At 50.5% G+C, this 27,775-nt stretch overlaps 1 protein-coding gene across 2 annotated transcripts; it reads right to left on the bottom strand.

Moving 5' to 3' along the window:
• Window positions 1–8: 8 nt before the first annotated feature.
• PSKH1 (protein serine kinase H1) lies at window positions 9–27,311 on the bottom strand. Of its 2 annotated transcripts, XM_043600884.1 has the most exons (4): window positions 27,189–27,311; window positions 15,947–16,973; window positions 7,613–7,719; window positions 9–2,280 (listed from the first exon to the last, which is right to left on the bottom strand). In XM_043600884.1, exons 2-4 carry the CDS (start codon window positions 16,901–16,903, stop codon window positions 2,229–2,231), a joined length of 1,116 nt encoding a protein of 371 aa, XP_043456819.1. In that variant the 5' UTR covers window positions 16,904–16,973; window positions 27,189–27,311; the 3' UTR covers window positions 9–2,228. The 2 variants fall into 2 exon arrangements, with proteins under 2 accessions (XP_043456819.1, XP_043456818.1); XM_043600883.1 differs by lacking the exon at window positions 7,613–7,719.
• Window positions 27,312–27,775: the final 464 nt, after the last annotated feature.

Raw genomic sequence — 27,775 nt, 5'->3', positions numbered from 1 at the left:
GCCTGGGCTGTCAGAATGGATGGGCAGCCTTCCCTGGGGAGGGCAGCCTGTTTATTGAGTACAGAGGATACATTTACAAACTGAGTACACAAAATAAATAACTGCACACTCTCCATCTACGGTCCATGGCATAAAGGCCCATGTATCCAACCTCCCTCTGTCCTACCCTTAGGGTCAGGCCTATCTTGGACAAGAGAGGAAATAAATCCCCAGGGTTCAGGCCTCCAGAGGCACTTGGGGAAGTGAGGGGAATTCTGAGGCCACAGGGCTTGGGCTCTCTGCTGCCTTGTGCCAGGAGCACTGAGGATAGGAGGGAATGTTTAAGGCAGTTGACTTGGCCCAGAGTGTTCTCTTTGGCCTCGTTTCCCACTGGAGGTGGGCACATGCAGAAAGAGGAGGGCCTGGCCCAAGGCTACCCACTGGGAAAAACTGAGTGAGGGCCAGTCTCTCCCAGCTGGCAGAGGCCCTGCAATCTGGCTACAGCTAAAGCTGGGCCACACCTCCTTTCCTGCCACTGAAAGCAGCTGATGAAGAAGGGGACTTGGGTTCCAGCCTTGTTTGTGGTGGTGGGGAGGCACCTTGACTAACACGGGGATGGTCTGGCTCAGGCCTCCGGGAGAGCAGCCACCCAATTCCACCCACCTCCTGCAGGAGTTCCCTCCAACCTAAGATTCGGCAGGGCCCAGGCTGGACAGGTAATGTTGTGAAAGGAAGCAAGGACAGGCTGGCCCAAGCAAGGCCAGTTGTGAGAAGGCCAGGGCCCCAGGCACTCAGGGTTCAGAGGCAGGTCACACAGTATGGCTAAGTTCCAACTGGAGCTGTGCAGAAGCTCAGCAGAAGGGGAGGGCTGAGCAGCCTGGGACCTTTCCTCAACACAGCAGCTCCTTCCTTCCCACTTCCTCTAGAAGATGAAGGGTGAGCACAGTGGTCATTCCCAGGCTGCCCATACTCATGCCAGACACTAGATGGCGCCTTTATGCCACTGCAGAGCCTGAAGGGAAGGGACATTGGGCAGTACCAAGGGTAGAACCAGGGCTGACACTGGAATATTGATGGGGCTCTCCCTGGGAAGCCCCTGGCCTGTGCCTTGGCCCAGGTGCCCCCATTCCCCAGGTAGCAGCAGTGGGGCTCCCTTTAATCCCCCACAGTTGGGAAGGAGGCACCTAGGGAATAGAATGGGCATCCAAGGGGGAGAAAGAAGTGATAGTGGGCTCTGCAAAGAAGGGACTGAGAACAATGGGCTGTTGGGCAGGAGCTCTCCCTCCCACTGTCAGAGAGAGGTTAGAGCCTGGAGCAAGCCTGCTACCAACAAGGCCACACAGTCCAGAAGGGCCAAGGACTATGCCATGGCCCTACCACCAGAGGTTCTAGCCAGTCCTGAGTCCAGGAGGGGCCTCTGGGGGTACCACGAAGGAAGACAGACCTTGGGTGAGAGGTGGGAGACTGTTTAGACTTAGCTGGGAGTCCAGCCAAGACACAAGCTTTGGGCCTACCTGGGCCTCTCTCTGTGTTACAGATCAGGATGCAATGGAATGTGGGAGGCCAGAGATGAAGGTTCAGTGGAGGAAAGAGGGTTTCAGAAGTAACTGTCCCAAAGAGTCCTGGGACAACAGGACACCCTCTACCTGGCACAGCTTGCCTCTTTGGTCTTGGGGAAGAGCCAAGGGGTGAAAGAGCCCGAGGCCAGGTCCTGACCTTTTCCCAACTGGTAGCAGAGCAGTTGCTCACCAAAAGGACCACCGGTGCCAGTTCAGAGGGCTCACATGTCCCCAGGCTCCCTCCACTTGGTCACACCAGGCTCAGGCCCAGGATGAGGATGGGGGCTGCTGAAGAGAAGTGGGTAGGGCCATTCACCTGCTGCCGGCCATACAGGCCTATCTCCAGAGAGGGCATCAGGGCCAGATGGCACAGTGATGCACGGCCAAGCTGGGACCATGGCATGTCTGCGCCGTAGCCAGCAGCTCAGCCGTTGTACTGCTGCTGGTATCGCAGGTTGAGCTCCCGCAGTTCCCGCTCACGCACACGGCGTGACTTGTTGGAGCGCGTAGAGCGGCTAGAACGCGTGGACTGGGCCGACTTGGTGCTCTGGCAGCGGGAGGAAGCACGTTTGAGGAGGTTCTGGGAGATGGAGCGGTGCAGATTCTTCATGGATGAAGAGGCTGCCATGCTTACCACCCACGGGTGCCTCAAGGCCTGCAGTGCAGTCATACGGGCGCCAGGATCCACCGTCAACAGGCGATCAATGAAGTCCTTGGCCAAGTTAGACACACTGGGCCAGGGCTAGAGGCCAAGAACAAGCATTAGAGCGGGAGCACTCAACACTGCTCTCCCCATCCTGATGATGCCATCACCATAGCACTTAGCATTATGCAGCATTCCAGCACTCTCCCCCTAGAGAGAGGCACTGCCCAGCTCCTCCCAAGTACAGCATTCTTTCTGGACCTCCCCTTCCTACCCAACACTGGCCTAGGCCACCAAGCAGAGGCTGTTCTCTGGGTAAGGAGTCCATCTGACAAGTAGGAGAAAGACCTGTTCTCCCCCGTTCCCCCAAGCAACAAACTTCTAAGGTATCTGGACTCGAAGCCTGGCTCAGGAAGGTGGTCACCGTCAAGATCCCCCAGCTACCCCCAAATCACTATAACTCAGGAAGATTTAAAGAGAATGACCCAAACCTTCCACCATATCCTGAGCCAGACTTAAGCTCCAAACTCTGGATGTCCATATCAGGCCACTTAGCAGGGAACTTCCTTGTCTTTTAAGAGGTGACCCACCTCTCTCCATCTGACAGAGTGATGGTGGGCAACCACTGCATTCCCCGCATCAGCCTCCACCCCTCAGCCATGGGGAGACAAGGAAACAATTCAAGGCAACTAGATTTCTCCATCTGCTGAGAGGGCAGGGAGCTCTTGGGGGATAGGTGGGACCAGGGCCCTTCTTTCCAGTCTTCACGACCTCTTTAAACCACACAGGGGATGCCTGGCAGTGCTCTAGACCAGCCTCATTTTAGTACATTCTGTCCTCAGAGAAACTGCACAAAGCCTGATCTCCTACAAACACCCGTGGCTGCCTCACCTCAGCCATACACCAAGCAGCTGTCTGTCTCAGGGACTCAGCCTGCACGGCTTGTCTTCACCCGGCTGAATCCTCAGGTTCTCAGGGTAAAGGACACTTTCTCAGGCTTCCTCTTAGCCCCCAGAGCTAAGCAATTATTCCAGTGATTTCAAGTTCATTGTTCATTCCCATTAGACCAAGCTAAGCTGGATGAGCCCTAGTGCCTGGTGCTAGGCATACAGAGGCCCTCAAGGCCCTCAAGCCCCTCTACTGGAGGAGGGTAGACACAGAACTGTTCTGAGTGCCTGAGTCTTCTGGGAGCACTTTGGCATGGGTTCTGATATTCCCAAAGAGTAGGCAAGTAGGAGCTTTGCTGAGCCTACGGCAGGTTTGGCCGGGATATTAATGGCACCGTCACCCTCCTTCCTGCCAAATGAGGTCTGCCTGTTCCACTCTATGGTGCCCTTTGCCCTGGCGCACAACTGAACTCAATCTCCAGGGGGTTCAGGAAAATCTAAGAGCCCACACTCAGGGCAACTGTATGCCCATTCAGCAGATACACTTACACACTGACTATTGCTTCCCCCAGTTCAACTTCCTTGACCTCCAATTCTTCCCCCATACCCTTCCCCACTTACATACAGGACATGGAGGGGGAGCACCAAGGAGAACACTCTTCTGAAGTCCTGAAGAAGGGGTGGGGACTACTTGCAGTTGCTACCCGAATCTGGTTTTTGGAAGGTAAATCTCAGCTTTTACTAAACTGAACTGGTGGAAAATGACAGATCACATAACCGAACAATCACTTAACAGGGTCCACCTCACCAATGTGCTAGCTCCCAGCAATTCCTGGGGAGACAAGAGCCCTCAGGAGGAGGACAGGGCCTCAGGATATGCAGGCAGGGGAGCCCATAAATACCTTGCTGAGAGCAGTGAGGGAGCGCAGAGTGACAGCCCTCCCACACACACAGTCTGGTCCAAGTTTCCCTGCAGGCCTGCGCAGCTCAGGGCTCCGCTACAGAGGCTGACATGCGGGGGGACTGGACTACACAGCTGCCACAGTAGCTTTTGGCTCACGGTTCAAGAAAGCCCCATGTCTTGCTCCTGCCATCTGAACACAAGAAGCCACTGTGGGGGGCCAGCCAGTCGAAACCACCGACACTCGCTGCAGCCCCGATCACTCACTTAAGTAATGGAAAGAAAGGCATAATGGGGCCCCCGACGGACAGAGCAAAACCCAGAAGCTGAACAGACTGGGTCATGGGAATACCTGTGCTGCCCTACCAGCCTTTCTGGTCTTCAAGAGAAAGAAAATCACTGAGAAATACACTGTGGCTCAGCAGGTCCTACTGGTGGGACAGCCCAAAGACAGAACTGGCAGCCCAGGCTAGCCAAACAGAGCTGGGACATGGATTCTGCCCATGCCCCCTTGGTCCAGCCAAGAGAGAAGAGGGACAACTCCTCTGATGACAAAAGAAACAGTGGTGAAGCTGGACTCACAAGCCAGGAACCTAAACATAGATGGGTCAGAGACACCCCCACTTCACATCCATACCCAGCCAGACCAAGCCAGACCCCTGCAGTTCCACACAAGTCCAGTGCAGTCCGAGACTGGCCTCTCACCAGACCCATCCTGTGAGCTTAAGCATTTTCATCTCCAGAGTGACACATGCTCACACCAGGCATCGACCCCTGCTGCTCGCCGAGCGGCCAGCCTGTTAGTGACAAAAGTGAGCCAGATTGATCTGTGCCTTCTGCTCCCCCAGATGCTTGCCTCCCCAATTACTGTGTACATGCAGCCGTGTGCAGAATGCCAATGAACTCATTTATCTAAGGGCCAGCCCGGCCCTCTTCAGCAGGCCCTGGCTCTCCCCATCTTTCAGGAGCTATAAGCAGCTGGACCAGGTGGGTCCCCCAAGCCAATGTGACTTAAGCCATCCTGACCTGAGAATCAGGCTGTGCCAATGGCACCCGGCCTAACCCTCATACCCTGAGAGGCTTGCGGGAGGAAGTCAGGCAGGCCAAAGCAGGTAAGTGGTCCTCAACCCACCCCACTACAGTGAGACAGGGGCTCAGGCTGCCCTTCAGAACAGTGGCCCCTGGGAGCACTGCTGAGGCCTCCAACAGTACTCAGCAAGGAAAAGCAAGACTCCACACTCACCCAGGGCCATGCTTCTGGTCAAGTCCAATTCAGTACCTCCTAAGAAAGCTTTCAATACCCACAGACCAACCCACTTGTTTCCGCAACATACTTGGGCCTCTAGAGCTCCATGAGTATGTCTGTCAGCCCATGACTGACTGGCTGGGTAGCACTGTGGGCATGAGAAAGAGAAGAGTGATAAACAGTCATGCCTTTGACTTTCCATAGCTCTAACTGCTGGCTCTGGGTAAAGAACAGAACTCTCACCTCAGTAAACTTGGAGTCAAGTCAGGGACACATGTGAGGCTCAGGTGGCTGACAGAAGGGACAGGCCCCAGGTACCACCTGGCCAGTCTCCCAGAGGCTTCCACCTGTTTCTGGACTGACTTAGAGTATGGGGCATGGAAGGGAATGTTAAATGTCAGTCTGCCATGCCACCAGATTCAGGTCTCCCTCTGCTGTGGGAGCCTAGGGCAGCTTCAATACCCAGGGTGAGAGCCTACACTGTCCTTTCCATGAGCCTTTTATGAGCTGTGTGTGTGAAGGGCTGGGCCCTGTCCTGAAAAGATAAGGAGAGACTGTAGGAGGAGGGACATCACCTCCACCCTGTTTCTGACCATCAAGCTGGTTGTCCTTTTCCCTAGTCTGTGGCCCTTGAGTCCTCCTCCCCTTGCAGTTAGGGTACCTACCTTTTTTTTTTTTTTCCAAGTAAGCTCTGGGCCCAACCTGGAGCTTAAACTCATGACCCCAAGATCAAGAGTCACGTGTTCTACTGAGTCAGCCAGGCACCTCTAGGGTATCAACTCTTGACACTGTAACAGCAGAGAAGCCAAAAAGGGATAGATGGAACTCTCCCAGAGCACTTCCTTACCAACTTCACCTTCCTCATCCCCTGTTTCTGAGGGACCAGTCACTCCTCAGCAGCAGAATCCAACATTCCCTTTAAAGGGAAGCACAAAATCAGAAAGGACTTTCCACTCCAGCTCAGAGGATGAACTTCCCTCCTCCCCAGCCCCTTTTACTTGCTCTAGCTCTAATGTCACAGGGCCTGGGAAGAACACTGCCCAGGCCACACTACCGATGGTTTCGCCTTAAGCCCAAGGGCTAAAGGAACAAAGGATGAAGGCAGCTCTCTGGCCTAGACTGCCGAGAGAGGAGGAGGCTGCTTCCCTCCAGAAGCAAACCTAGCTCACAGGCCTTGCCCTAGACTCCCTCTGGCAGGCAGGTCTGACCACTCTTAAGTGAGGGCAAAGAAAGGCCTGGCTTTTCTGGATGGCATCTGGGTGACAAATTAAAGCATTAGGCTGAAAGCCCAGAGACTTCTAGAGCTTCTAGACATTCTAGGTCTACTTTCTCTGTGCAACCTTAGAGAAAAGAAGCCTCCTCACTTTTAATATGAAGGAGCCAGGGGCACCTGGGTGGCTCAGTCAGTAAACATCTGACTCTTGGTTTTGGCTCAGGTCAGAATCTCACAGTTCGTGAGTTTGAGCCCCATGTCAGGCTCTGCACTGGCAGCACAAAGCCTGCTTGGGATTCTCTCACTGCCCCCCCCCCCCCGCCCACCGCCTCCCCCTACTTGTGCTGTCTCTCTCTCAAAATAAACTTAAATTTTTTTTTTAATGTTTATTTTTGACAGAGAGAGACAGAGCATGAATGGGGGAGGGGCAGAGAGAGAGGGAGACACAGAATCCGAAGCAGGCTCCAGGCTCTGAGCTGTCAGCACAGAGCCCGACGTGGGGCTGGAACTCACAGATGTGAGATCGTGACCGGAGCTGAAGTCAGACGCTCAACCGACTGAGCCACCCAGGAGTCCCTCAGAATAAATAAACTTAAAAATATATATATGAAGGAGCCAAATGCAATGGATTTTAAGTGTCTTCCAGTTGCTAAAGTCCTGGATTCTAAGAACACGGCTTCCCAGCTTTCTTCCTCACTTGGCTGCATGTGAGAAACAGAAGCATAGCATCTAACATTTAAATGGCCTTGACCTCTTGACCTCTATGGGTTCTTTTCCAGGCCATGATGACTCGGGAAGGTTCCCTGGCAGAGAAGGTAGCCTCACCAAAGAGCTGCAAGAGCTGCTAGAGCTGTTAGGGGAATGAAGGGAGAAAAGAAGCCTGGGCTTTGCTCCCATGACTCAATCTTCCCTCAGCTTTGTCTCAAGATGTATTTTCAGACCCAGTATTCCCACCCCCAAAGGCCTCCTTCCTGTACTTACGTGGGCCTGAACGAGAGCAGAGAAAAGAGCACGTTTCTGGGAAATGGAGCTTTGGGTTTACATAGGAGAAGAGAACTATTAGTACGACAAAAACAGCACACTCTGACATTGCCCATGAGGCAAAGTGTTTTGAAAAATTCGGCAGAGTTAGACATAGTGTGGCAGTGGAGCCAGCAACCCCTTCCTCTGGTCAAGACACTCACCATCCTGGTGCCTGGGCTTCCACACCAAACAGAATCCACCACCCTAGGACCTGGCAGGGGATGGGTGGGGGCTGAGCAGCAGGAAAGAGGACCTTAGGGGAGAGAGCCTGAAGGGAGAAAAAGAAGGAAGATAATAGAATTTTAAAAAGACGCAGAGAATGAAGATAAAAATAAAACAAGAAAAGGCGTGACAACTTAAAGGTTAGCAAAGCTGTGTTCTGAAACTTGAAATGAGTAACAAAATGAAATCCTGGGGGCGCCTGGGTGGCTCAGTCAGTTAAGCATCCTGACTCTTGGTTTCGGCTCAGGTCACGATCTCATGGTTCGTGATCGAGCGTCACATCGGGCTCTGAGCTGGTAGCCTGGAGGCTGCTTGGGATTCTCTGTCTCCCTCTGTCTCTGCCCCACCCCCACTCATGCTGTCTCTGTCTCTCTCAAAATAAACAAACTTAAAAAAAAAAAAAAAAGTGAAATTCTGCACCCCCACCTGTCCCTGCCCAGAGTCCACAAAGTGAAGGACAGGGACAGGAGGGAGACAGGGTACAACTCAAGAATCCGTAAGGATGCTACGTGCTTGCTTTGGAATCAGGGGGATGCTGGCAACCTGTGCCAGCAACCAAGTGCTGTCTGCTTTTAATAATGTCTTGGAGCAGTCCTGGAAGGTTCTGGATTTTAGAGCATGCTGCTGAGTGGTCTCTTTTAATTCCACTCACAGATTTTGCTGAGGCCAACCTGGCTCTTAAAAAAAAAAAAAAAAAAAAAGTAAGAAAAGAAAAAACAAGGTGGGGGGGGTGTCTGGGTGGCTCAGTCGGTTAAGTGTCCAACTTCATCCAACTTCAGCTCAGGTCATAATCTCACTGTTCCCAAGTTCAAGCCCCGCATCGGGCTCTGGGCTGACAGCTCAGAGCCTGGAGCCTGTTTCAAATTCTATGTCGCCCTCTCGCTCTCTGCCCCTCCCCTGCTCACACTCTGTCTCAAAAATAATACAATAAGCATTTAAAAAATAAAAAACATAGGGCACCCGGTGGCTCAGTTGGGTAAGTGTCTGACTCGATCTCAACTCAAGTCTCAATCTCGAGAGTCCTGTGAGTTTGAGACCCCTTTTGGGCTCTGAACAAAACAAAACAAAACAAAACAAAACAAAACAAAACAAAACAAAAACACACACACATGAAAACAAAACAAAAAAACTTCCTCCCATTCTAATTTCTGAGACAGTTTGGAGCCCTGGTGGCTATTAGAATGTAACGCACACTGAGACTCTGTCCCTGAACCCTGGGTACACAGGACTTGGACAACATGGAACGACAGGATGAGTGAAGAGATGAAGGAGACTTCTGCTCCAAGCTGGCCAGGCCATACTGAAGCAAAGCTCAGGTCTGGGCACCATACTTGCTCTGGGAGACAGATGAACTGAGGCCAGGCAGGGATGCACGAGAAGAGTGACCTTGTGAGATGGAAAACTGACCAAGGAAGGAGAGTCTGGAGAGGCATGACCGGTGGGGAGTGGTTGGACCAGGTCATCTTTAGCCATCCCATCCACCTGCAAGTATGCTTCCGCCTCAGTAGGGGCAGGAGGGGATGAGTGTGGGAGGCCGTCAGCGGATTTAAAGAGGTCAGATCGTGGGAGAGACAACAGCCGTGGCAGCTCCCAGAGGAACTCAAGAGCCTAGAAGCGACAGGGCCTGTGAGCAGGCAGAGCTATCCAGGTGGAGACAGACAATGAGAAGAGCAGGAGAGGGAGGGGATGGATGGCACACACCAGGCACTGCTCCAACACAACCCACGATAACACCCCTTTGTTGGAGAGGCCTCGGTGGGGCCGGGGGTGGGAAACAGCAGTGATGAAAGGAAGATCTGACCCTGAGTTAATGAGAAGCTGGAGGTGGTCAGGGCCAGGCATTTTGGTAGGAATGGCTGAATGCAGCAATGTAGGAGATGGGCCTCTGTTTCTGCCACCACAGGAGAGAACTGCTCTCTGGGGACTGTGTAACCAAGGCAGCAGCGGCAGAGGGAAGCCTAGAGGAGAGAGCTCCAGGGAGCTGAGCGGTGGACCAGAGGTGGCACAGGAAGGGGATATTGCCCCTCTCCGCTCCAAGCCTGCCTCCTGCCCCCACCAGGAGGAAGCTACCCCTGCCTTCCTCCAAGAGGTCTCCAAGCACAGCGACCAGTGAGGGTCCAGTAAGGCCCTCACCTAGTAGACCAAATCATATCACCTTCCAGTGACCAGTCAGGGATCTGGACTGCCAGCGTCTGCTCCTACAGTTAAGGAGGGAGACTTGTCTGTTGAATACTTACTGCGTACCAGGAGGTGTGGTGAAGTAGGGACAGCCCTTCCAGAGGGATCCCTCCTGGACAGGTATGGGGGCATCATGGGATCCTGGCATAGAGCCAGCACCATCACTCAGCTCTTGGCACCCAACAGCCACCAGCAGAGAGGCAAGGAGCAAGGGCTTAGAGATACCTCACAGCAAAGAATTCTAAATCAATTTGTGTTTCCTTGTGCTGTCAGCTATTGAGACAGACATGGGAAAGCCATCCACTTACTCCGGGAGCAGGAGGCAGCAAGAGAAGAGTGATGAACTGATGGCCCGTCACAGCCCCCATCCACACTGGAGGTGGGAATGTGAGGCAGTTAAAGACAGTCAGCAGAATCCAAGCACAAGCCTGGAAACATGCTACCTGCCTCTTTGCATTTCATCTGCTGCCTGCACACAATGTCCAGTCTCCAGCTCTCCCACACCCCTGGAGAAGTCCTCTCCATGGTTCTGGGCCAAGGTCCTATCCCTACTCAGCTGGCTGCTATCTATCAGGGCATATGAATGATCAGCCCCCTCACAGGCGCATGATCAGCCCCCTCACAGGCGCCGATGCCCTTCACCTACAGAGCAACAGGACATGGCACATTCCCCGTACCTCCTTTTATCTTCAACATCCCAGGGTTGAATGACAAGCGTTAAGGTCATTTAAAGAAGTAGGGCTCTCAGAACTACAAGATGGTCCAATTCACGCCCCTGAGTGCCTGCCCCTTGGTGCCACGTGGATGGGTAGTCAGACTGCAGCCCAGAGGCCATCCCTGAAAAGCCACCTCCCTCCAACAAAATCCCCCAGGGAGTAGCAGGCTGGGTCTGCAAGTGGCCTTCCTCTCCCACCAAGATTCTGTCCCTTGCCTGGCAGCACTCTCTCTCTGAACAAGGCACTGCAAGAACCTCTGCCCCAGCCCAGCTGTTCGTGGGGCAGTCACTTGGGCTTGCCCACAGCTCAAAGACTGCCCAAGCAGAGGGCAACAATTAAAGGCTGCCAAATGAGGCAGACAGCAAAGCTGCTGACGGTACCACTTTGCCATCAATCCCACAAGAGCCTCTTCATCTGTCCTTACTCTAGGAATAGAACTCTTGAGAAAAGCAGTAACATTAGGCCGGCAACATCACATCTCACATCAAGTCAATCATAGAATCTCCAAGTCAGTGGGACCGTAACAGTCCTTTAGTATGGGTCTTAACAGACGATGACTCACCTTCTGTGTCACTCCTTTAGAAATAACTGCTCCAGTCCTTCTGGAATCTCTCATGACAAGAAGCTCCCTCTTTCGAGGTGGCTCTTTGTGTCCTCAGACTGCTCACACACTCAACACAGGCCTTCTTCACATCTGGCCAACATGTGTCTCCCATCACTTCCCACATGACCCTGGCTTGGCCCTCTCCACTCTGGCACCTCTGGTCCCCAGAGAAAATGCAGATTTCTCTTCTCAAAATTACCTGTCATAGCCGTCTCCTTCCCAGCATTCCCTCCTCTTCCAAGATTCCTGCAGCTGCTTCTAAGCAAGTCTGGTCACAGACTACTAGACACATCTCCAGCAGGCTCTTCACTTTTTACTGGAGTCCAGCCCCCAGAAGAGGGGGCTGCCCCGTCTGCCTGCCAGCCACTTTTGGGTCCTTTCCCAGGGAATCACCGACCACCAGTGCTTCCCTCAGGAGAAGCCAGGAGAAAAGTACCGGGAACATAAGTATTGATACACATGCTGTCTTCAAGGACCTTACAGGCCTAAGAGATGTCCACAGACAACAGCCCAAGAAAGTGCTGAAACAAAGACTCCAGCAACATGCTGAGACATGTATGTCAAAGAACATAGACTGTGGGGATGGAAAAGCCAAGAATTCTGACACCAAGATGGCCTGGATTCAAATCCCAGGTCTGCCACCCTCTAGCTGTGAGGCCATGGACAAGTTACTTAACCTCGCTAGCTTCAATTTCCTCATCTGTAAAATGGGGCATTACACCCACCTGGCAGCACTGTTGTGATTAAACATGTTGGATACAGAACCCCTAGCCCTGTGTCTGGTACTCAGTAGGCACTACATAGCACCATTCTTGATGGAAGCAATCTTTGAATTGAACCTTTTAGAGCTGGTCAAGTTTCTACGGCCAACAGTGGGAGCAGAGTGAAAAGCCTGAGCTTAGTACGTGGAGTGGAGCAAACATCTTGGGCCTATGGTGTGTAGGAAATGGGGCAGAGAGTGGGGCCAGGGCTATGGCCTGAGTATCTAGAGTGTCAGGGTTGTGGGGTAGGAGCCAGGCACTTGGTATATTTCCCTCCACCACTGGGCCCCACCCGGGGATGTCAAGGCAGAAGCCTACATACTCTTTGGACCATAGGGCAGTCAGGTGTCTCTCAATCTGCTCCTGTAAGATGATGCTCCTACAGAGCTGCAGGAGGATTCTCTCATCTCACTATGGTTCACACCATAGTGGAGCTCATTCTCTGGAATCGCTGATCTGCCCCAATTACCCCAGGATATCAGGTTCCCCCATCCCCAACGGGGATTACTCCAACAGCCCCCAGTCAGCCTTTCTCCTGCGGGTCTCTCACAATACTTTCTGCTGCATTCCCCCTTTACTACCAAGAACACAGAGGACTCCCTCACACCTAATGCTTCCAATCCCCAAGAAGCCTCTGCAATTATGGAGCTCCCAACAGCAAATGGCAGGCCTGGCCCAGCCTCATCAACCTGTACTCCATTACCTCCAAACAATCTCGTATTTATCCTGAGCACAGTCAGCAATGTCCCTTTCTCTGAGCCTCCTCCTTCTCAAAGCTCACCTCCTGTAGAAAGTCCACAGAAACCACTGAGCCTGACAGGGGGCTGCAAAGACATAGGCTTCAGGAAATAAGCACATTGGGTAGGCACATACAACACCACTACTAGAAGGCGGGGGGCAGGAAAAATGCCCCTAGAAAGGCACTACCATGCGGCTTACTGTCAGGTGAGGAATGCACATCTCCAAACCTTGCTGAGCTCAAAGTGGGTGGTCCTTCATTTGCAGAAGCAGCTAGATTAAAACACCCCCTTAACATGACATGGTCTCAGATAGGTTTTCTCACAGGGCCTTGCTCACTTAGATGGCCTTCAGAAGGGCAAATGACCATCACACAGAAGACAGATGACTGGACTGAGGGTGGGAGCAGGGCCCAGCCCAAAGAAAGGGGACCAGTCCAGCCACCTGATCTGAGCCACACAGGTCACGTTCCAGACTGCCCAAGCCCTGTGTTGGCATGTGCCTGCCAACAAGGATTTGTTCTGTGGCCATTTCCTACTCCTAGTCCTTTCTCCCCAGGCAATCTCAATCTTCATGGGGATGGAGAACATGACTTCATGTCTCTATGCATCTTCCCCAGGTGCACTTATGGGTAAGGCAATGGCCAGCGGAACAGAGAGATGCTTGGTCCCCACCTCAGAGCACCTGATCTAATGATGAGACCTCCCCACCCAGGAAATACCCCAGACAAATCCCACCCAAACCACAACTCTCTGTAGATGGTGGTAGAACCAGTTTTTGGAGTCAGATGGCATCTGTCTACTGTAATAGACAGGTGCCATCAGGGTTGGCCATGAATTTGACTCTGGAACTGGGAACTCATGCTTTCAGCTTCAACTGAGGGGTTGGGAGGCAGAGTTTGGACAGTGCCCCATTCCCCTTGCCACACACACACTGGAGCCCCAGACTGTGATTCCAACAGAGCAGGAAGCAGGCTCAGGACCCAGTCCTGTGGCTACAGAAGGAGCAGGAAGCCTGAGTCTATTCCTCACTACATTCATTTGTCATTCTCCCAGACACGGATAATCAATAGCCAGTTAGCAAGACTGCAAGCTCCAATTAGACAAACTGCTTGATCAATAACTGCCAGAATTAGGAACTCTTGGGCAAACCTACAGGCTTTTGAAAGAGTCAACACCTTTGTCAACATCTCTTGGGAAACCTCCCTCTCTGCTATAGCTAAGTCCACTACTCCCTCTGCCAGGAAGAACCCTAACAGCCTGGCATCACACAGAGCTCCTAGTGCACAGCAGCTAGGTCAGGCCTTGGCACTACACTGTCTCTGGCAGGTGGATGCTGGGTCTTCTGGCCAGTGATGAAACCTGGCCCAGAGGGTGAGCAGTGAGGTGTCCTCTGCGACCACACCATCACAGCCTGCGCTTCCCAGCCAGTCAGGGTTTGTTTTGTTGAATCCATTTGGTGCAAAGAAGATGTGAGAAACTTTAAGAGAGAACTAGAGAAAGCCCCAGTTTCTTCTTCGCCTGTGGCCAGCACAGAGCTGGTCTAAAGATGAAGGATTCTAGGGGCGTCTGGGTGGCTCAGTTGGTTAAGCATCCAATTCTTGGTTTCGGCTCAGGTCATGGTCTTGTGGTTCATGAGTTCGAGCCCTGCATCAGGCTTTGCACTGACAGTGTGGCGCCTGCTTGGGATTCTCTCTCTCCCTCTTTCTGCCCCTCCCCCGCTCACTCTCTCTGTCTCTAAATAAATAAATAAATAAATAAATACTTTAAAAATAGATGTATATTTTAAAGATAAACGTTTCCCTCCCTTCCTCATACAACTCTGACACGTGACCTGGAAATCCCCCTAGGGAATGCCAGCCCCCAACCTCACAGGAAGTCCTTGACTGACCCCACGACCACATCTGGAAGCTGACAGGGAATTGATGGAGCACAGGACATTAAGCACTGAAGACAAAGTGGCAAGAGGCTTTGGGGTAACTTCTGCAGGAAATGCTGCTCTGGGCCAGTTGGCTGGGGCCAGAGAGGACCCAGTCCAAAGTCCTTGGAAGGAAAGCTAGGTTTCAGAAGGAAGCTGGTCCCAGAGCTCCTTCCCCTCCACATGGGTAGTTCAGGAGGCATGGACAGCAGTCAGCAGGCCCAAGCCTGAGAGGAACACCATGGGGAGCACTCTGCAGGGGAACTTGGGGAGGGGCCCTCACTGCCTTGGCAGAATCCTGTTCTCCTACAAAGCTTAATTCACCTCCTATTTAAGCCATCACATATTCTTTTATTCACAACCTTCCCAAGCCCACCATTATGCTTGTAGCACCTGGTGGTGCCTATGGTCAGCCTCCTCTCCTACCCAGTCAGCATCCTGCCTGAGAACCAACCAACTCTTTCTTTTTGTGCACCTTCCTTCAGCTCCCACCAGTACTGAAACCTAAAAGATTTTTTCAGGTATCAGGGAAATCCGTGGATCCAAAGACACAAACTCCTGGTTGAATCTGGCCTGCAGGTTAGTATTTGTTGGCACAGAAGATAGTACGTAAACATGTGAATGGATTCCAACATTTTACAATCAAATTTTCTGGCTTCTCTTTAGAAAACTGGAATGTCTGGGTGCACAGAATCCTCTGGGCTGTGTGGCAAAACTGGGAAAAGATGAGCAGCAGCGGCTCCTGTAGACAGGGCGTGGTCACGCTAGCTTGTCCCAGGTCCCTGTGGAGCAGATGTTGTGGCTGCCCTGTCCCACGTGCTCCGGCCCGCGCCTACGGTGCTGCTCCTGTGCATGTGGACAGCTCCCAGTGCCAGTGCCTGCATCTCCCTGCTTCTTTGCCTGAAGATTTTCTCCAGCACTAGCTGGCATTCAGGACAGCCCAGAAGTGCCAGGGACTTAATGCCCCACCCCCTGATAAATTCTCAACTCATACAGGAGTCAGTGTATTAACACCCACCCACCTTCTTGTCCCTCAGTGGTCCCTCACAGGGCTCCCAGTGGGAGTTCCAGTGGCCCCCAGGAAGTCTACTTCTTCATATGCCCTGTAGTGGCTTCCTCCCTTTCTGCCTTACCTTCCCCACCCTTCATCTGTGCTTACTGGAATCATATCCCAATTAAATGATCTGCTCCCAAGTCTCAGAGCTCACTTTTGGGGAAACCCAAACTGAGACATCCTACTATTCTCTACCTGCCTGGCCCCATGAACATGGTCCTCAGAGCACATCCTTCTGATCAAGAGCTGCAAGATATCCCCCCACCCAGGGGCCTCCCAACATCCCTGAGACAGGGCAGACTCACCTCCCCCGAGTAACTGTACTTGCCCCTGAGGATTTGTCGGTACAGCCTGGTGCGGTTGTCATCCTCAAAGGGCATGGTGCCACTGAGCAGGATGTAGGCAATGACACCCAGTGCCCACATGTCAACTGAATTGGTGTAGGGCTTGCGGACCAGGACCTCGGGAGCAATGTACTCGGGTGTGCCACAAGTGGTCTTCATCAGGCAGTCATCACCCTTCTTGCGGGCACTGGCCAGGCCGAAGTCAGTGATGATGATCTTGGAGTCAGTGCCTGGGTGGTAGTAAAGCAGATTCTCGGGCTTGAGGTCTCGGTGTGTGATGCCCAGCGCATGCAGATATCGGACACCGTCCAGCACCATCTGCAGCACCCGTGTGGCATCACGCTCAGTGAAAGAACCCTTGGCGATGATGCGATCAAAGAGCTCTCCACCAGTGGCCAGCTCCATCACCATGTACACACGCTCCTGCGTCTCAAACACCTCCACCAGCTGGATGATGTTGGCATGACGCACCCGGCGCAGCACACGCAGCTCTGACTCACATACCTCTCGCCCTTCCCGGTACTTGGTCTCAATCATCTTGATGGCATACGGCTGCCGGGTTGCACGGTGCTCCACGCGTACTACCCGGCTGAAGCTGCCTCGGCCAATCAGGGCTTTGATGTCGTACTTGGCTGTCACACGTGGGTCAAACTTAGCCCTATACTTAGCCACCCTGGCCCTGCGTGGTGGTTCTGAGGGAGGCTCTGTGTGGCCGGCAGTGGGGGCACCAGGGCAGGGGTTTGCACACTGACTGGCTGCTGGGAACCCAGCTTTGAGAGCACCAACACTGTCCACCTCTGTGATGAAGTGCTTGTACACATCACTCTTAGTGCCACTGAAGGGCTCCACCTTCTTGACGAGATCCAGCTGGACATCCTTTGGCGGCTCAGGAAGGACCTTGCTTGTCCCACAGCCCATCACGGACACGGGGGCATCCTCTCCAACGAGGCTGGCAGGACCTGCTCTGCAGGCAGTGCCCCGTCTACACCTACGCAGACAGAAGAAAGGGCAAGTCAACATAGCCAGAGATAGCTCTGAAAGGATAGCAGCCACCCTCCTCACATATTCTCCCTTGCCCGTCAATAAATGTAGCCTGAAGACCTGACTCTAATATGGTTCCCTGGAAGGGAGGATGGTGTCGGCCCCTGAGTGCTCAGTGAAGGGTCCAGATGAAAGGTTGGGTCTGAGCTCCATGGCCTTGACTTATATCTCCCTGGATCTGATTCTCATGCTGCTTTCCAACACCAAATGAAGGGCAGGAACATGCATGGGGCTCAGCTATCACTGCCCCCACCCTCCTCCCTACTCTGTCTGGGCCCCTTATCCTAGTTGAAATTCTGTTTTTTTAAATGTTAAAATCATTCCTCTTATTACTCTGACTCATCTTTCCTGAAACGGGGGTGTGGAATGTTGGAAGCCGACTCTCCAACACTATCACCCAGCAGGGCTCAGAAAGCAGCTTCTCCAAGGTGTCCCTCATGGATATCTTTCCTCGCCCTCTAGCCTCCTGCAGGGGTTGATTCCTTCCTACAACTGTTGCCACCACTACCATCACTACCCTGGTTCTCTGCCCTAACCTTACTCTTTTCTAGATGGTTCTCATTACTTTGCTAATGCACCATCTTCACCTGGCAGATCTTGTTCCAGGGTCTTTCACTTCCCCAGTTCACCATGCAATGCCACACAACCCAAGGCTGGCTGAAATCAAATCCTGTGAACTTAGGACTATAAACCTTAGCACGTTGCCACCAGGTAGCCACCAAACTATCTTGAGCTTCATTTAAGAGACAAAGGAGACCATGAACTCAGAAACGACACTAACAGTTTCATCTAGATGTGACTCAGGCTGTGGATCAGAGTACTCTGCTTCCTTGGGATGAGGATCCAAGAGCTTCTCCATTTGCTTCCCAGACAGAGATGTTGCAACCATTAACACCCTGTGGCTGGTAGGGCCTGGATAAGGTAAAGTGTTGAAGTAATGCTTTCCAGAAGTCACTTCTACCCTGGCCATCCTTCTCTATCTTGAGGGCCCCATGGGTGAAAGAAGAGGGATGAGAATTTCCTATTGATGATGCCATACAGAATTAGGAGTAAAATTATCAAATCAGAGCAAACATTTATTAAACATTGTAAAGGAAAAAACCAGCTATTCCCCCTTCCTATGTAAGGAAATAAACAGTTCTTCCCTACTGTGTATTTTTCTTCACTCTGTGTGTCTCCTCTACCTTCACAGAGAACACTTCATTTTGACACCTCTGATCACATGTGTGGAGTCCCCACCCCAAGCAATTCTTGTAACACCAGCCAGATGTCCTACAATTTAACTCAATTCTGACACTGTCTACCCAAAGGTAGCGTCAGATCCCACAGGTTAAGGGCTCAGGCTCCCTAAGACTGCCCTCGCCCTTACACACACTTCAGGTACCAGTTACAAGTCTAGGTTATCACCTGTGTTTCTGACCAACCGATCACAGACAGGGGTCCCAACAACCTCCTCCTTGGGTTCAATCAATTTACTAGAGAGATTCACAGAACTCCCAGAAACACTTACTTACATTTACAGTTTATTAAAGGATATGATAAAGGATACAAGTAAACATCCCGATGGAAGAGATGCACAGGGCAAGGCACGTGGGAAGGGGCATGGAGCTTCCATGCCCCCTCTGGGTGCACCACTCTCCCAGCACATCTACGTGTTCACCAACTCAGAAGTTCCCCGAACACCCTACTATTGGGATTTTATGGAGGCTTCATCATGTGGGCACAATCAATCATTAACTCCATTTTCAACTCTTCTTCCTTCTCAAGAGAATAGGAGGCAGGGCTGAAAATTCCAAGCTTCTTATCATGGCATGAGTCTTTCTGGTGACTAGCTCCCATCTAGGAGTCACCTGGGGGCCCACTCAAAGTCACCTCATTAGAATAAAAAACACTCCTATCACCCAAGAAATTTCAAGGGTTTCAGGAACCTGTATCAGGAACTAGAGTCAAAGACCAAATATTAGAATAACTGATGCTCTTTATGCTCTTATCAGTTAAGAAATTACAAGGGTTGGGGCGCCTGGGTGGCGCAGTCGGTTAAGCGTCCGACTTCAGCCAGGTCACGATCTCGCGGTCCGTGAGTTCGAGCCCCGCGTCAGGCTCTGGGCTGATGGCTCAGAGCCTGGAGCCTGCTTCCGATTCTGTGTCTCCCTCTCTCTCTGCCCCTCCCCCGTTCATGCTCTGTCTCTCTCTGTCCCAAAAATAAATAAAAAATGTTGAAAAAAAAATTTAAAAAAAAAAAAAGAAATTACAAGGGTTTCAGAAGACATGTGCCAGGAACTGAGGGCAGACACCCATATATATTTTTGTTTACCTCACAAACATCTACTAGGTGCTAGGGATTCAGGAATGAGTAAGACATGGTCCTGTGTAGATTATATTTTAACACACACAGACACAAAAGCAAAACCTGGTCACTAAGGTCACAGTGCAAATGAAGAAAACATCATAAAAACAGATCATTTCAATATAGCATGTTAAGTGTTAAGCTTGAGAAACAACAGTAGACATAAGGAGAGACACAGGAGTTAAGGAAAGCTTCCTGGAGGAGGTGACCCCACAGTGAATTTCGAGTAAGGATGAGTCAGGTGAGGAAACGTGGGAATGGTGTTTCAGGCAGAGAGCACAATATACTCAAAGATTCAGAGCCCCAGAATAATACCCTGTGTCCGGGAATGGGCAGTTTGGTGGTATGAAGACAGGACTGGGGGTGGGGTGGCTTCAAGTTCTTGAAGCAGCAGGAACCAGGTTGTGGAGAGCAGCACAAGGTAGGGTGAGGAACCAAGACCTTCCAGGGAGGTGACTGGAACTACCAAAGAGTTTACAAAGAGAGGCAATCAATCTGTGTTTAGAAAGAAGTGAACTGGAGGAGGGTCAAAGTAGATTAAAAGGGCCAGGGAGGAGGGTGGTGACCCAGATAGCAGGGTGGAACGGAGGGGTGTCAGCAGAAGAATGGACAAGGACTAAAAGCTAGATATAAAGAGTGAAAGGAAGGAGAGAGGGTGACACGCTAGTCCTTTGCTTGGGCTCCTGGGCAAAACAGTCAGCAGCATACCAGGAGGGGCAGGTTTGGGAAACGGTGGGAAAAGATCAGTGTTGGGTGTGTTGCAGGGCACGTGCAACATCCATATGACATTCACTGTGGATCACTGGAAGTAGAATCTGACATTTGAAAAGAATCAGCGTCAGAGATTCCATGGCTAACCACGGGTGGTGCTTTGAGCTAAGGGGCGACGCCTAACCCACCCCCACCCTCACCCCCGGGAGAAGCCAGCAGGCCATCCCATCAAAGGCAGCGGAGGGAGACACAGGCAGGTTTTGCTGTGGCAACTTGGGCATCACAGAGAACCCATAGAGGCCACCAGATTCCAGTGAGTCAAGGGCCTGCTTCTAAGGTGATGATACTGCCCAATGTGGCTAATTCTTTCAAGGAACAAGCTCATCACTGAAACATACCCAAGAGCTCGATTATCAATCAATCCATCAGATAAAGGAAGAATCTGGAGACCACAGATTAAGGGCTCAGATTTTTTTTTTTAATTTTTTTTTCAACATTTATTTATTTTTTGGGGACAGAGAGAGACAGAGCATGAACGGGGGAGGGGCAGAGAGAGAGGGAGACACAGAATCGGAAACAGGCTCCAGGCTCTGAGCCATCAGCCCAGAGCCCGACGCGGGGCTCGAACTCACGGACCGCGAGATCATGACCTGGCTGAAGTCGGAGGCTTAACCGACTGCGCCACCCAGGCACCCCAAGGGCTCAGATTTTAATCAACATGTGGATATGACTGTCAGTCGAATGAGGTATATCTTTCCTCACACGAGGGAAGATTCCTCCATCAACTCATCCACATTTGCTGCAATTCTCACCCAAATGTCGAGGAGATCCCACACAGTAGCTTAGGAAATCATGTTTAAACAAAGGCATTTAGAAACAAGCTTCTTTTTCACAGAGGCTAAAGATTAGAACCGTGGACAGGAATTCTGCAGATTCATCTCTTCTTTCAGGGAAAACACAATACTCTCAACGTAGTCAAGGGCTGCAGCTCAGGAAGAGGATAGTTCTTGGGCCAGGTTTCCTGAGGCACAATACAGGGCCCTGATCCCCAAGACCACTGGTAAGCAACATCTATCACCATTCAGAGAGAAGACAAATGGCACAGGTGACCCAGCACGGCCACTCAGATGTCTTCTCCCTGGTGAGGCAGAATCCTAGATTCGCAAAATAAATAATTGTTTCCAGGCATATGCACTGGGTCTTTTTGTTTAAATGTGCACATCTAGTCTGGTCTTGCTGAGAAAAACTAAGGTTTACAAAAGAAAAGGCCTGACTTCTCACTTTAAACAAATAAAGTATGGGCAGGGATCTCAAGTCAGCACTAAGACAGCCAAGGAGTATCCCTCTCTGACCTTCCTTCTTCCTTTCTGGGACACAGTTTCTCCCACATCTATTTCAATTAGAAACTCTTCAAAGATAAGCTGATGCTGGTACTCCACCTTCCCAACTACAGATGAAGAGTAGAGGACAGAGGCTGCTAGCTCAGGGGGAGGGCAACAGCCTACAGCCCCCAGGTGATCACAGCTGCTCCACACTCTAATCACATCTGTAAAAGTCTCGTTCGGCAGAGGTCAGGTGAAAAGGCAAACGGGGACAGGGAAGGCATCTGACAAAACTTCTGGGAATAAGGGCAGAGTGTTTTCCTGCCCCCAGCTCTCCTGTGTAGCCCCCAGCACAGTGACCAGGGTGTGAGACAAGACTCAGGAGGTCACACCTCGCCAGCTATCACAAGTCACTATTCCCTTTCGCGACACCAATCCTAACACATCTTTCAGAAAGAACTGAACTCTCTAAAGTTGGCCTCCATACCCTCAACTCCCAACCTCCTGCCAAGCACTCCTCAAGGAGTGCCAGCATGTTGGATAGAGTGTGGTAGTGGGCATGAGCATTCAGCACTACTGTCCTAATACTCTACAGAAACGAAAGGCCGAGAAAAACATAAACTTGTCCACAGCCACTTAAGATAGTGACTGCCAAGGAAGGACCTAAATCTCCTGGTTCTCCATCCAGAGCTCCTTCCATCACAAGGGAGACTCCGCAAGTGCCTGGATCTCAGCAGAGGTCGCCAGGTCAAGGCCTCTACCCTTCCTCATACCACTCTGCTAATGAATTAACAAACCTTTACTGAGGACCTTTTCTGAAGGATCTGTATTATGAAACCTCCATTCCAAGTACACTCTGGGTCACACTGCTCACTGCTGTACTCTAGATTGCCTTAGAACACTAGAACTGTCAGCCCCCTTGAAGGAAGAGGCCACTTCTTGGGTTTCTAGAACTCTCTGGCACCCAGCAAAGTCCTGAGCTCAGAGCAGTGATTCGTGTTTGCTAACAATGAGTGAAAGGTGGACTGGCTCTTGGATTTCTACCTGCTGCAAGGCACCAATTTCAGAACCTCAAAAATTTTCAAGTGTCAGGAAGAGACCAGACTGGTGGTTAAAACAGAGCTGTGCTCTTTCAGTGCCTGTGTAAATGTCCTCAGTGACAAAGGAAGCTGGAGCTCTCAGGTCTGTTTGAGTCTTACAGATTGTTAATTGAACTCCAAATCAAATTTGTCCACAAGCTGCCAGACCTGACCCATGGGAGAGAGGGGGCGGGGCCTACAATGGATCTTGAAACAATTTCCTGGCCACGGAAGCCAACTGTGTGGCTCTATCCAAGGCAGGGGCCCATAGGCACCCAGCCCTCTCCAGTAACACCCCCTAAGATTGTTCTCCACAGAAAAGTTTCATAACCTTTCACCTGTAAAAGGTTATGCTCTATGTTTTGAAAGACTATCTATCAAAATGAAGTAGACAGTAATCTCCCAGTAATCCCAGAAATAAGGAACTACTAAACAATACTTCTAACCATCATGGGGCAACAGAGATACCAGGAAAAAGAGCTTGTCACTTTAGATGAAAACTCCTAAACAAGGACCTCTGCAACCTTAGGGAGAGTATGTGATTCTGCTTTTTCAAACTGGGAAACTGACACTGCATCTAGCAATTCCACTTTCAGAAATAATGCTATAAAACCACTTTCATGAGTATGCAAAGGTGTATTTGTACAAGGAAGTTCATGGCAAAGTTCTTTATAATAATAATGGACATTACCCAAATATCCATCAGTAAGAGAATAATTAAATAAAGATCCATTCATTCAATGGAATACTCTGAAGCTGTTGAAATGAATGAGGTAAATCCATATATACTGACAAAGAAAGATACCAGTCAATTTTATTGAATGGCTTCGTGCCAGGATCCATATCCGTGATATAGTAAGTCGTTTAAAATAGCATCTGAAGTATACATCCAATGAGGGGGTTAAAAAAAGATACAGACATATATGTAGAAAAAATATCCTAGAAAGGTAAAAGAGAAACTTGATGGTGATTGCCTCTAGGGTGAAGGGAACAGAAGGAAGGAAGGAAGGAGTGGAGGAAGGAGTGGAGGAAGGAAGGAAGGAAGGAAGGAAGGAAGGAAGGAAGGAAGATAGGAAGGAAGAGAGAAAGGGAGGGAAGGAGGAAGGCAAGCAGGCTTTGACTTCTCACTTTACATATTTCTGTGATTTCTGCAATGCTATTTTTTTTTTTTAAGTAAGCTCTACACCCAATGTGGGGCTTGAACTCGTGACCCTGAAATCAAGAGTCCTACGCTCTACTGACTGAGCCAGCCAGGTGCCCCAGCTATTTTTTAAAATCATCACTACATATTACGTTTTTAAAGTTAACAAAAATATATACTGTAGAAATGTACAGACTATTATACAAATTTTGTAAAGTGCCAGAGGAATATACACCAAATTATTACAGTGTTTGTCTAAAGACACTGTGCATTATTCACTCCTATGTTTTAACTTTTTTTTTTTTTAAGTAGGCTCCATGCCCAACATGGGGCTTGAACTCCAGACCCTGACATCCCAGAGTAGCATGCACTATAGACTGGGCCAGCCAGGCGGCCCAGTTTTAACTTTTAATATTATTTCATAATAAAAATTGTTATGACTTCCTTTTTTTGTTTGTTTTAAAACAGCTCCATGCCCAGCCCACACAAGGTTTGAACTCACAACCCTGAGATCAAGACCTGAGCTAAGATCAAGAGTCGGACGTTTAACCAACTGAGCCACCCAGGCACCCTGATTTCTTTTTAGAATATAGTAACTCAGGACACCACTTCCCAAGGACTCCAGTTAGCACTGCTTCACATGGTAATAATTGGTGGGCAGAGACTCCTGCCTTAGGGCTGAGAGGAGAAAGTTCAAAAGTTTGCTGTGTCCTCATTTAATCATGACCCCAGCTCCATCTAACACATCCCACCACTGGCCATCCCACCATCAGAAATACAGACTCTGGCAACGTACCTGGAGTTCTCCTTCCAAAATCCCAAAGTTCAACCCACAAATATTTACTGAACTCCTGCTGTGAGCCAGGAACCCTGCCAGGGGCTGTGACAGGCAAAAAGAAGGTTGCCATAAACTCTACTCTCAAGGAACTTACAGTACAGATGGTCCCACATCAAGAGTCTCTCTTATGATGCCCTTTGAGGCCACTTCAAGACTGGTAGCCTGGAAAGGGACCCTCTGAGATAATTTTCCTCCGCAAAATGAAAACACGACATTTTTTTACTTTAGCATCATATCAGACACCATGACAATAGAAGGCTGTCCCAAGAATTAGCTCAGTGATGACCTAGCCAATACAAATCCGCTTAGTATTCACTGAGTAAGATTCTTGGAAGGAAAGGGATTTCAAATAAATAAATCTCCTTCTAGCTCTCAACAAGCAGAATTACTTCCATTCTTCCAGGGCTGTACTTCTCAAAATTTTCTCTATGCACCCTGGTATTGAGGGGGACAGCTCTTCTCAGCTATCTGGAAACTCAAGGGTCAGTACTTTGGCGTACCTACAGCTCATTCATATCATACAGTCGGGAAGCTCTGAAAAGGACAAAATTGCCCACATAACATGTGAACACTTGTAAAGTAAAACAGAAGGCCAAACCAAAGCCTCACTCATTTAACTATGAACTTGTGACTGACAGAGATCCCCAGTATCTATTTCAGATTCCAGAGACAGCAGGATCTTCAGGGGTATCCCATTCCAAGTGAGGTGCAACTCTAGCTCGGTGTCAGGGGCAAACAGGTTTCCTGACAGTTGTACTTTCTCTAGCTCATCTATACAACTTAAGAAGTTCAGGAATTGCAATTAAACGGGGAGAAAGTGCTTATACAACAAACCTACCCTCTAATGAGTCAGCATTCCAAATTTCTTCCAGGGGAAAGACCAACTGCAACTGCCCTGAGGAGAAGCACAGTTTTGTCACAGCTTTCCTTGATAAGCAGAAATTACCTTGAGGAAATTACATAAGGCAGCTTCCTACATGAGACTCAATTTGAAGAGCCAACAGGCTTCCTGAGATCTCCTTTTGATAAGGGACACACTCTGGGAGAACAGCCATTAATGATAACGATGTCTTCCATTTCCTGAGTTCCAACTGTGTTAAGTATCTTATATGCACTCCCACTCTTCTATGCAACTACACACAGTAGCCATGATTACTGCTATTTTGGGATGAGCAAAGTGGGACTTCAAGGACCTCAAGATCTCACAAACACCAAGAAATGAATCCAAGTCTTTCTGATTCCAAAGCTCAAACTACTACCACAAACTACTCAAGCGAATCATACTGCCTCCCCAAAGTATGGGCAATGAGACTCTAACAGGAGTCCATATGGCACAGCTAAGCCCTTCCCAATGGACAAAGAAGACCCAACAGTTTCCTAGTGCAATGACAAAGATGTTCAACTAGGGAGCAAAGTCACCTGAAGTGTTTTGTTTTGTTTTGTTTTTTTCCAAAATACAGTTTCCTACCAGATTCCAGATATTCTGAATCAAAATATCAGAGAGTGAGATTCTTGAATTTGTATCTTGAAAAATTACCCCATGAGATTTTAGACCATCAAAGTTGACAAGGCTGCACCACCTACCACATGCATACATGTGCATGTGCAAACAAGAGATACACATTTGCTGTGCTCATCTCAGATCGCGGCCCCTAATAGGGGCTCAGTAATATAGCTGAATCTGGTTCTAAAACCAACAACCCATCCCAGTCCATTCAGCTCCTACTTTATAGCAGGCACAGAGCCAGCCAGACACTCAGATGCAGACAGGAGACTCACTCCCACCATCACGCGACACAACATGATATACTCAACAGTAGTCACATGAATAAAATGACCGAGGAGCCAATGGTTACTTGTAAAGCAAGAGAGGCTTTTCCAAGGAAAGGTAATCTAAGATGGATTTTAAAGGATAGATGAAAATTTTCCATTCTGGTGGTTAGGGGTGGGGTAAAGAAGAGTATTTCAAAATGTATTACAAGTACAAAAATGAAAAAGTATAAAAGTATTAAAACACTGAGCTCAGAAGGTAGAAGTGCCCAGGTATTGACTTCCGGGTCATGCCTCTACCAGATTATGAAGAACCCTGGATGCCTTACTAGTGAAGCTTGGACCTCATCCTATAGGCACCAGGGATCCAGTTTCATGCAGTGAAGGACTTATTCAAATTTTCAGGTGGAAATTATCGCTTCAGCAGCTTCGTGGAGGGAGAGTGGGCGTGGGGAGCTGAGTGTCCCCTTATAAACTGAAGGATGATGGCTTGCGGAGCAGGCAACCCGGCTAGGCTCAGGCCTGCTTTTTCCCAGGCTGAACACGGAAGCGACCAGCTGCCCCGACAGCTTCTAGCGTTCAGTAGCAAAGGCGAGGTGTGAAGTAGGTGCCGGACACGCAAACGCAATGAGGACAACCTGCTTAGTTCACCGTGACCGACGCCGGCTGGTTGAACAGCGGGCAGGGCAATTGACCACGTCCACCGGGCCCACACAGCCCCAGACATCGGGGCCACCCAGCACAGCAGCACGTTTTGGGACCAGTCCAGCCTCGTACACCGGGGATCCCAAGCAGCCACCTGGCCTGTTCCCCAGTCCCGCAGGCCCCTGCACACTGGGCTCCTGCGGGGCTCCCTGGGCAGGGATAGGCCCAGTGCGCCAGGAAGCGACCGTGGCCGCAGGTCGTCAGTCCCTCCCGCCCGTCGGGCCGTCGCCCTGCGCCGTGCCGCCTCACCTCGCACGGGCGGCAAGGTCTTCGGCGTCTCGGCGGCTGTGCTGACCCTCTCCGGACCGCGGACAGGGTCGCCGCCGCCGCCATCCTCAGGCGTCAGCGTCGTGACATCATCACAGCGCGCGCTTTACGCCAAAACAAACCCAGGCCGCCCCTGGGGCGGGGAGGGGCGGACCCTCGGGAGAGCCCGGCTACGCGTATAGCGCCTCTCCCAGCGTGGCCTGCCAATCAACGCCTTCGGGGCCGGGACTTACTCTCTACTGGCCGGGTGAATCAAGTTAACCCTTAAAGTAGCTCGACCTTAGGCACCGAGAGGAACCGCGGAAGGTAGAGACAGAAGTGTCAAAATTTCTTGTTAGGGCAGAGGGTGCTCTGTAGTGCGAGGGTGGGGACATAGTGCGTTTCAACAGAGGTTTCTGAGGTGCCTCTGGAACTCTGCTAAGGATCGTTTTATTATTTTTTTTTCAAAGTTTATTCATTTTTGGGACAGAGAGAGAGACAGAACATGAACGGGGGAGGGGCAGAGAGAGAGGGAGACACAGAATCGGAAACAGGCTCCAGGCTCTGAGCCATCAGCCCAGAGCCCGACG

The sequence above is a fragment of the Prionailurus bengalensis genome, chromosome E2 (genome assembly GCF_016509475.1).
Source record: "Prionailurus bengalensis isolate Pbe53 chromosome E2, Fcat_Pben_1.1_paternal_pri, whole genome shotgun sequence".
NCBI lineage: Eukaryota > Metazoa > Chordata > Mammalia > Carnivora > Felidae > Prionailurus > Prionailurus bengalensis.
The sequence above is the reverse complement of the archived record's forward strand: the minus strand, read 5'-3'. Positions and strand labels throughout refer to the sequence as shown.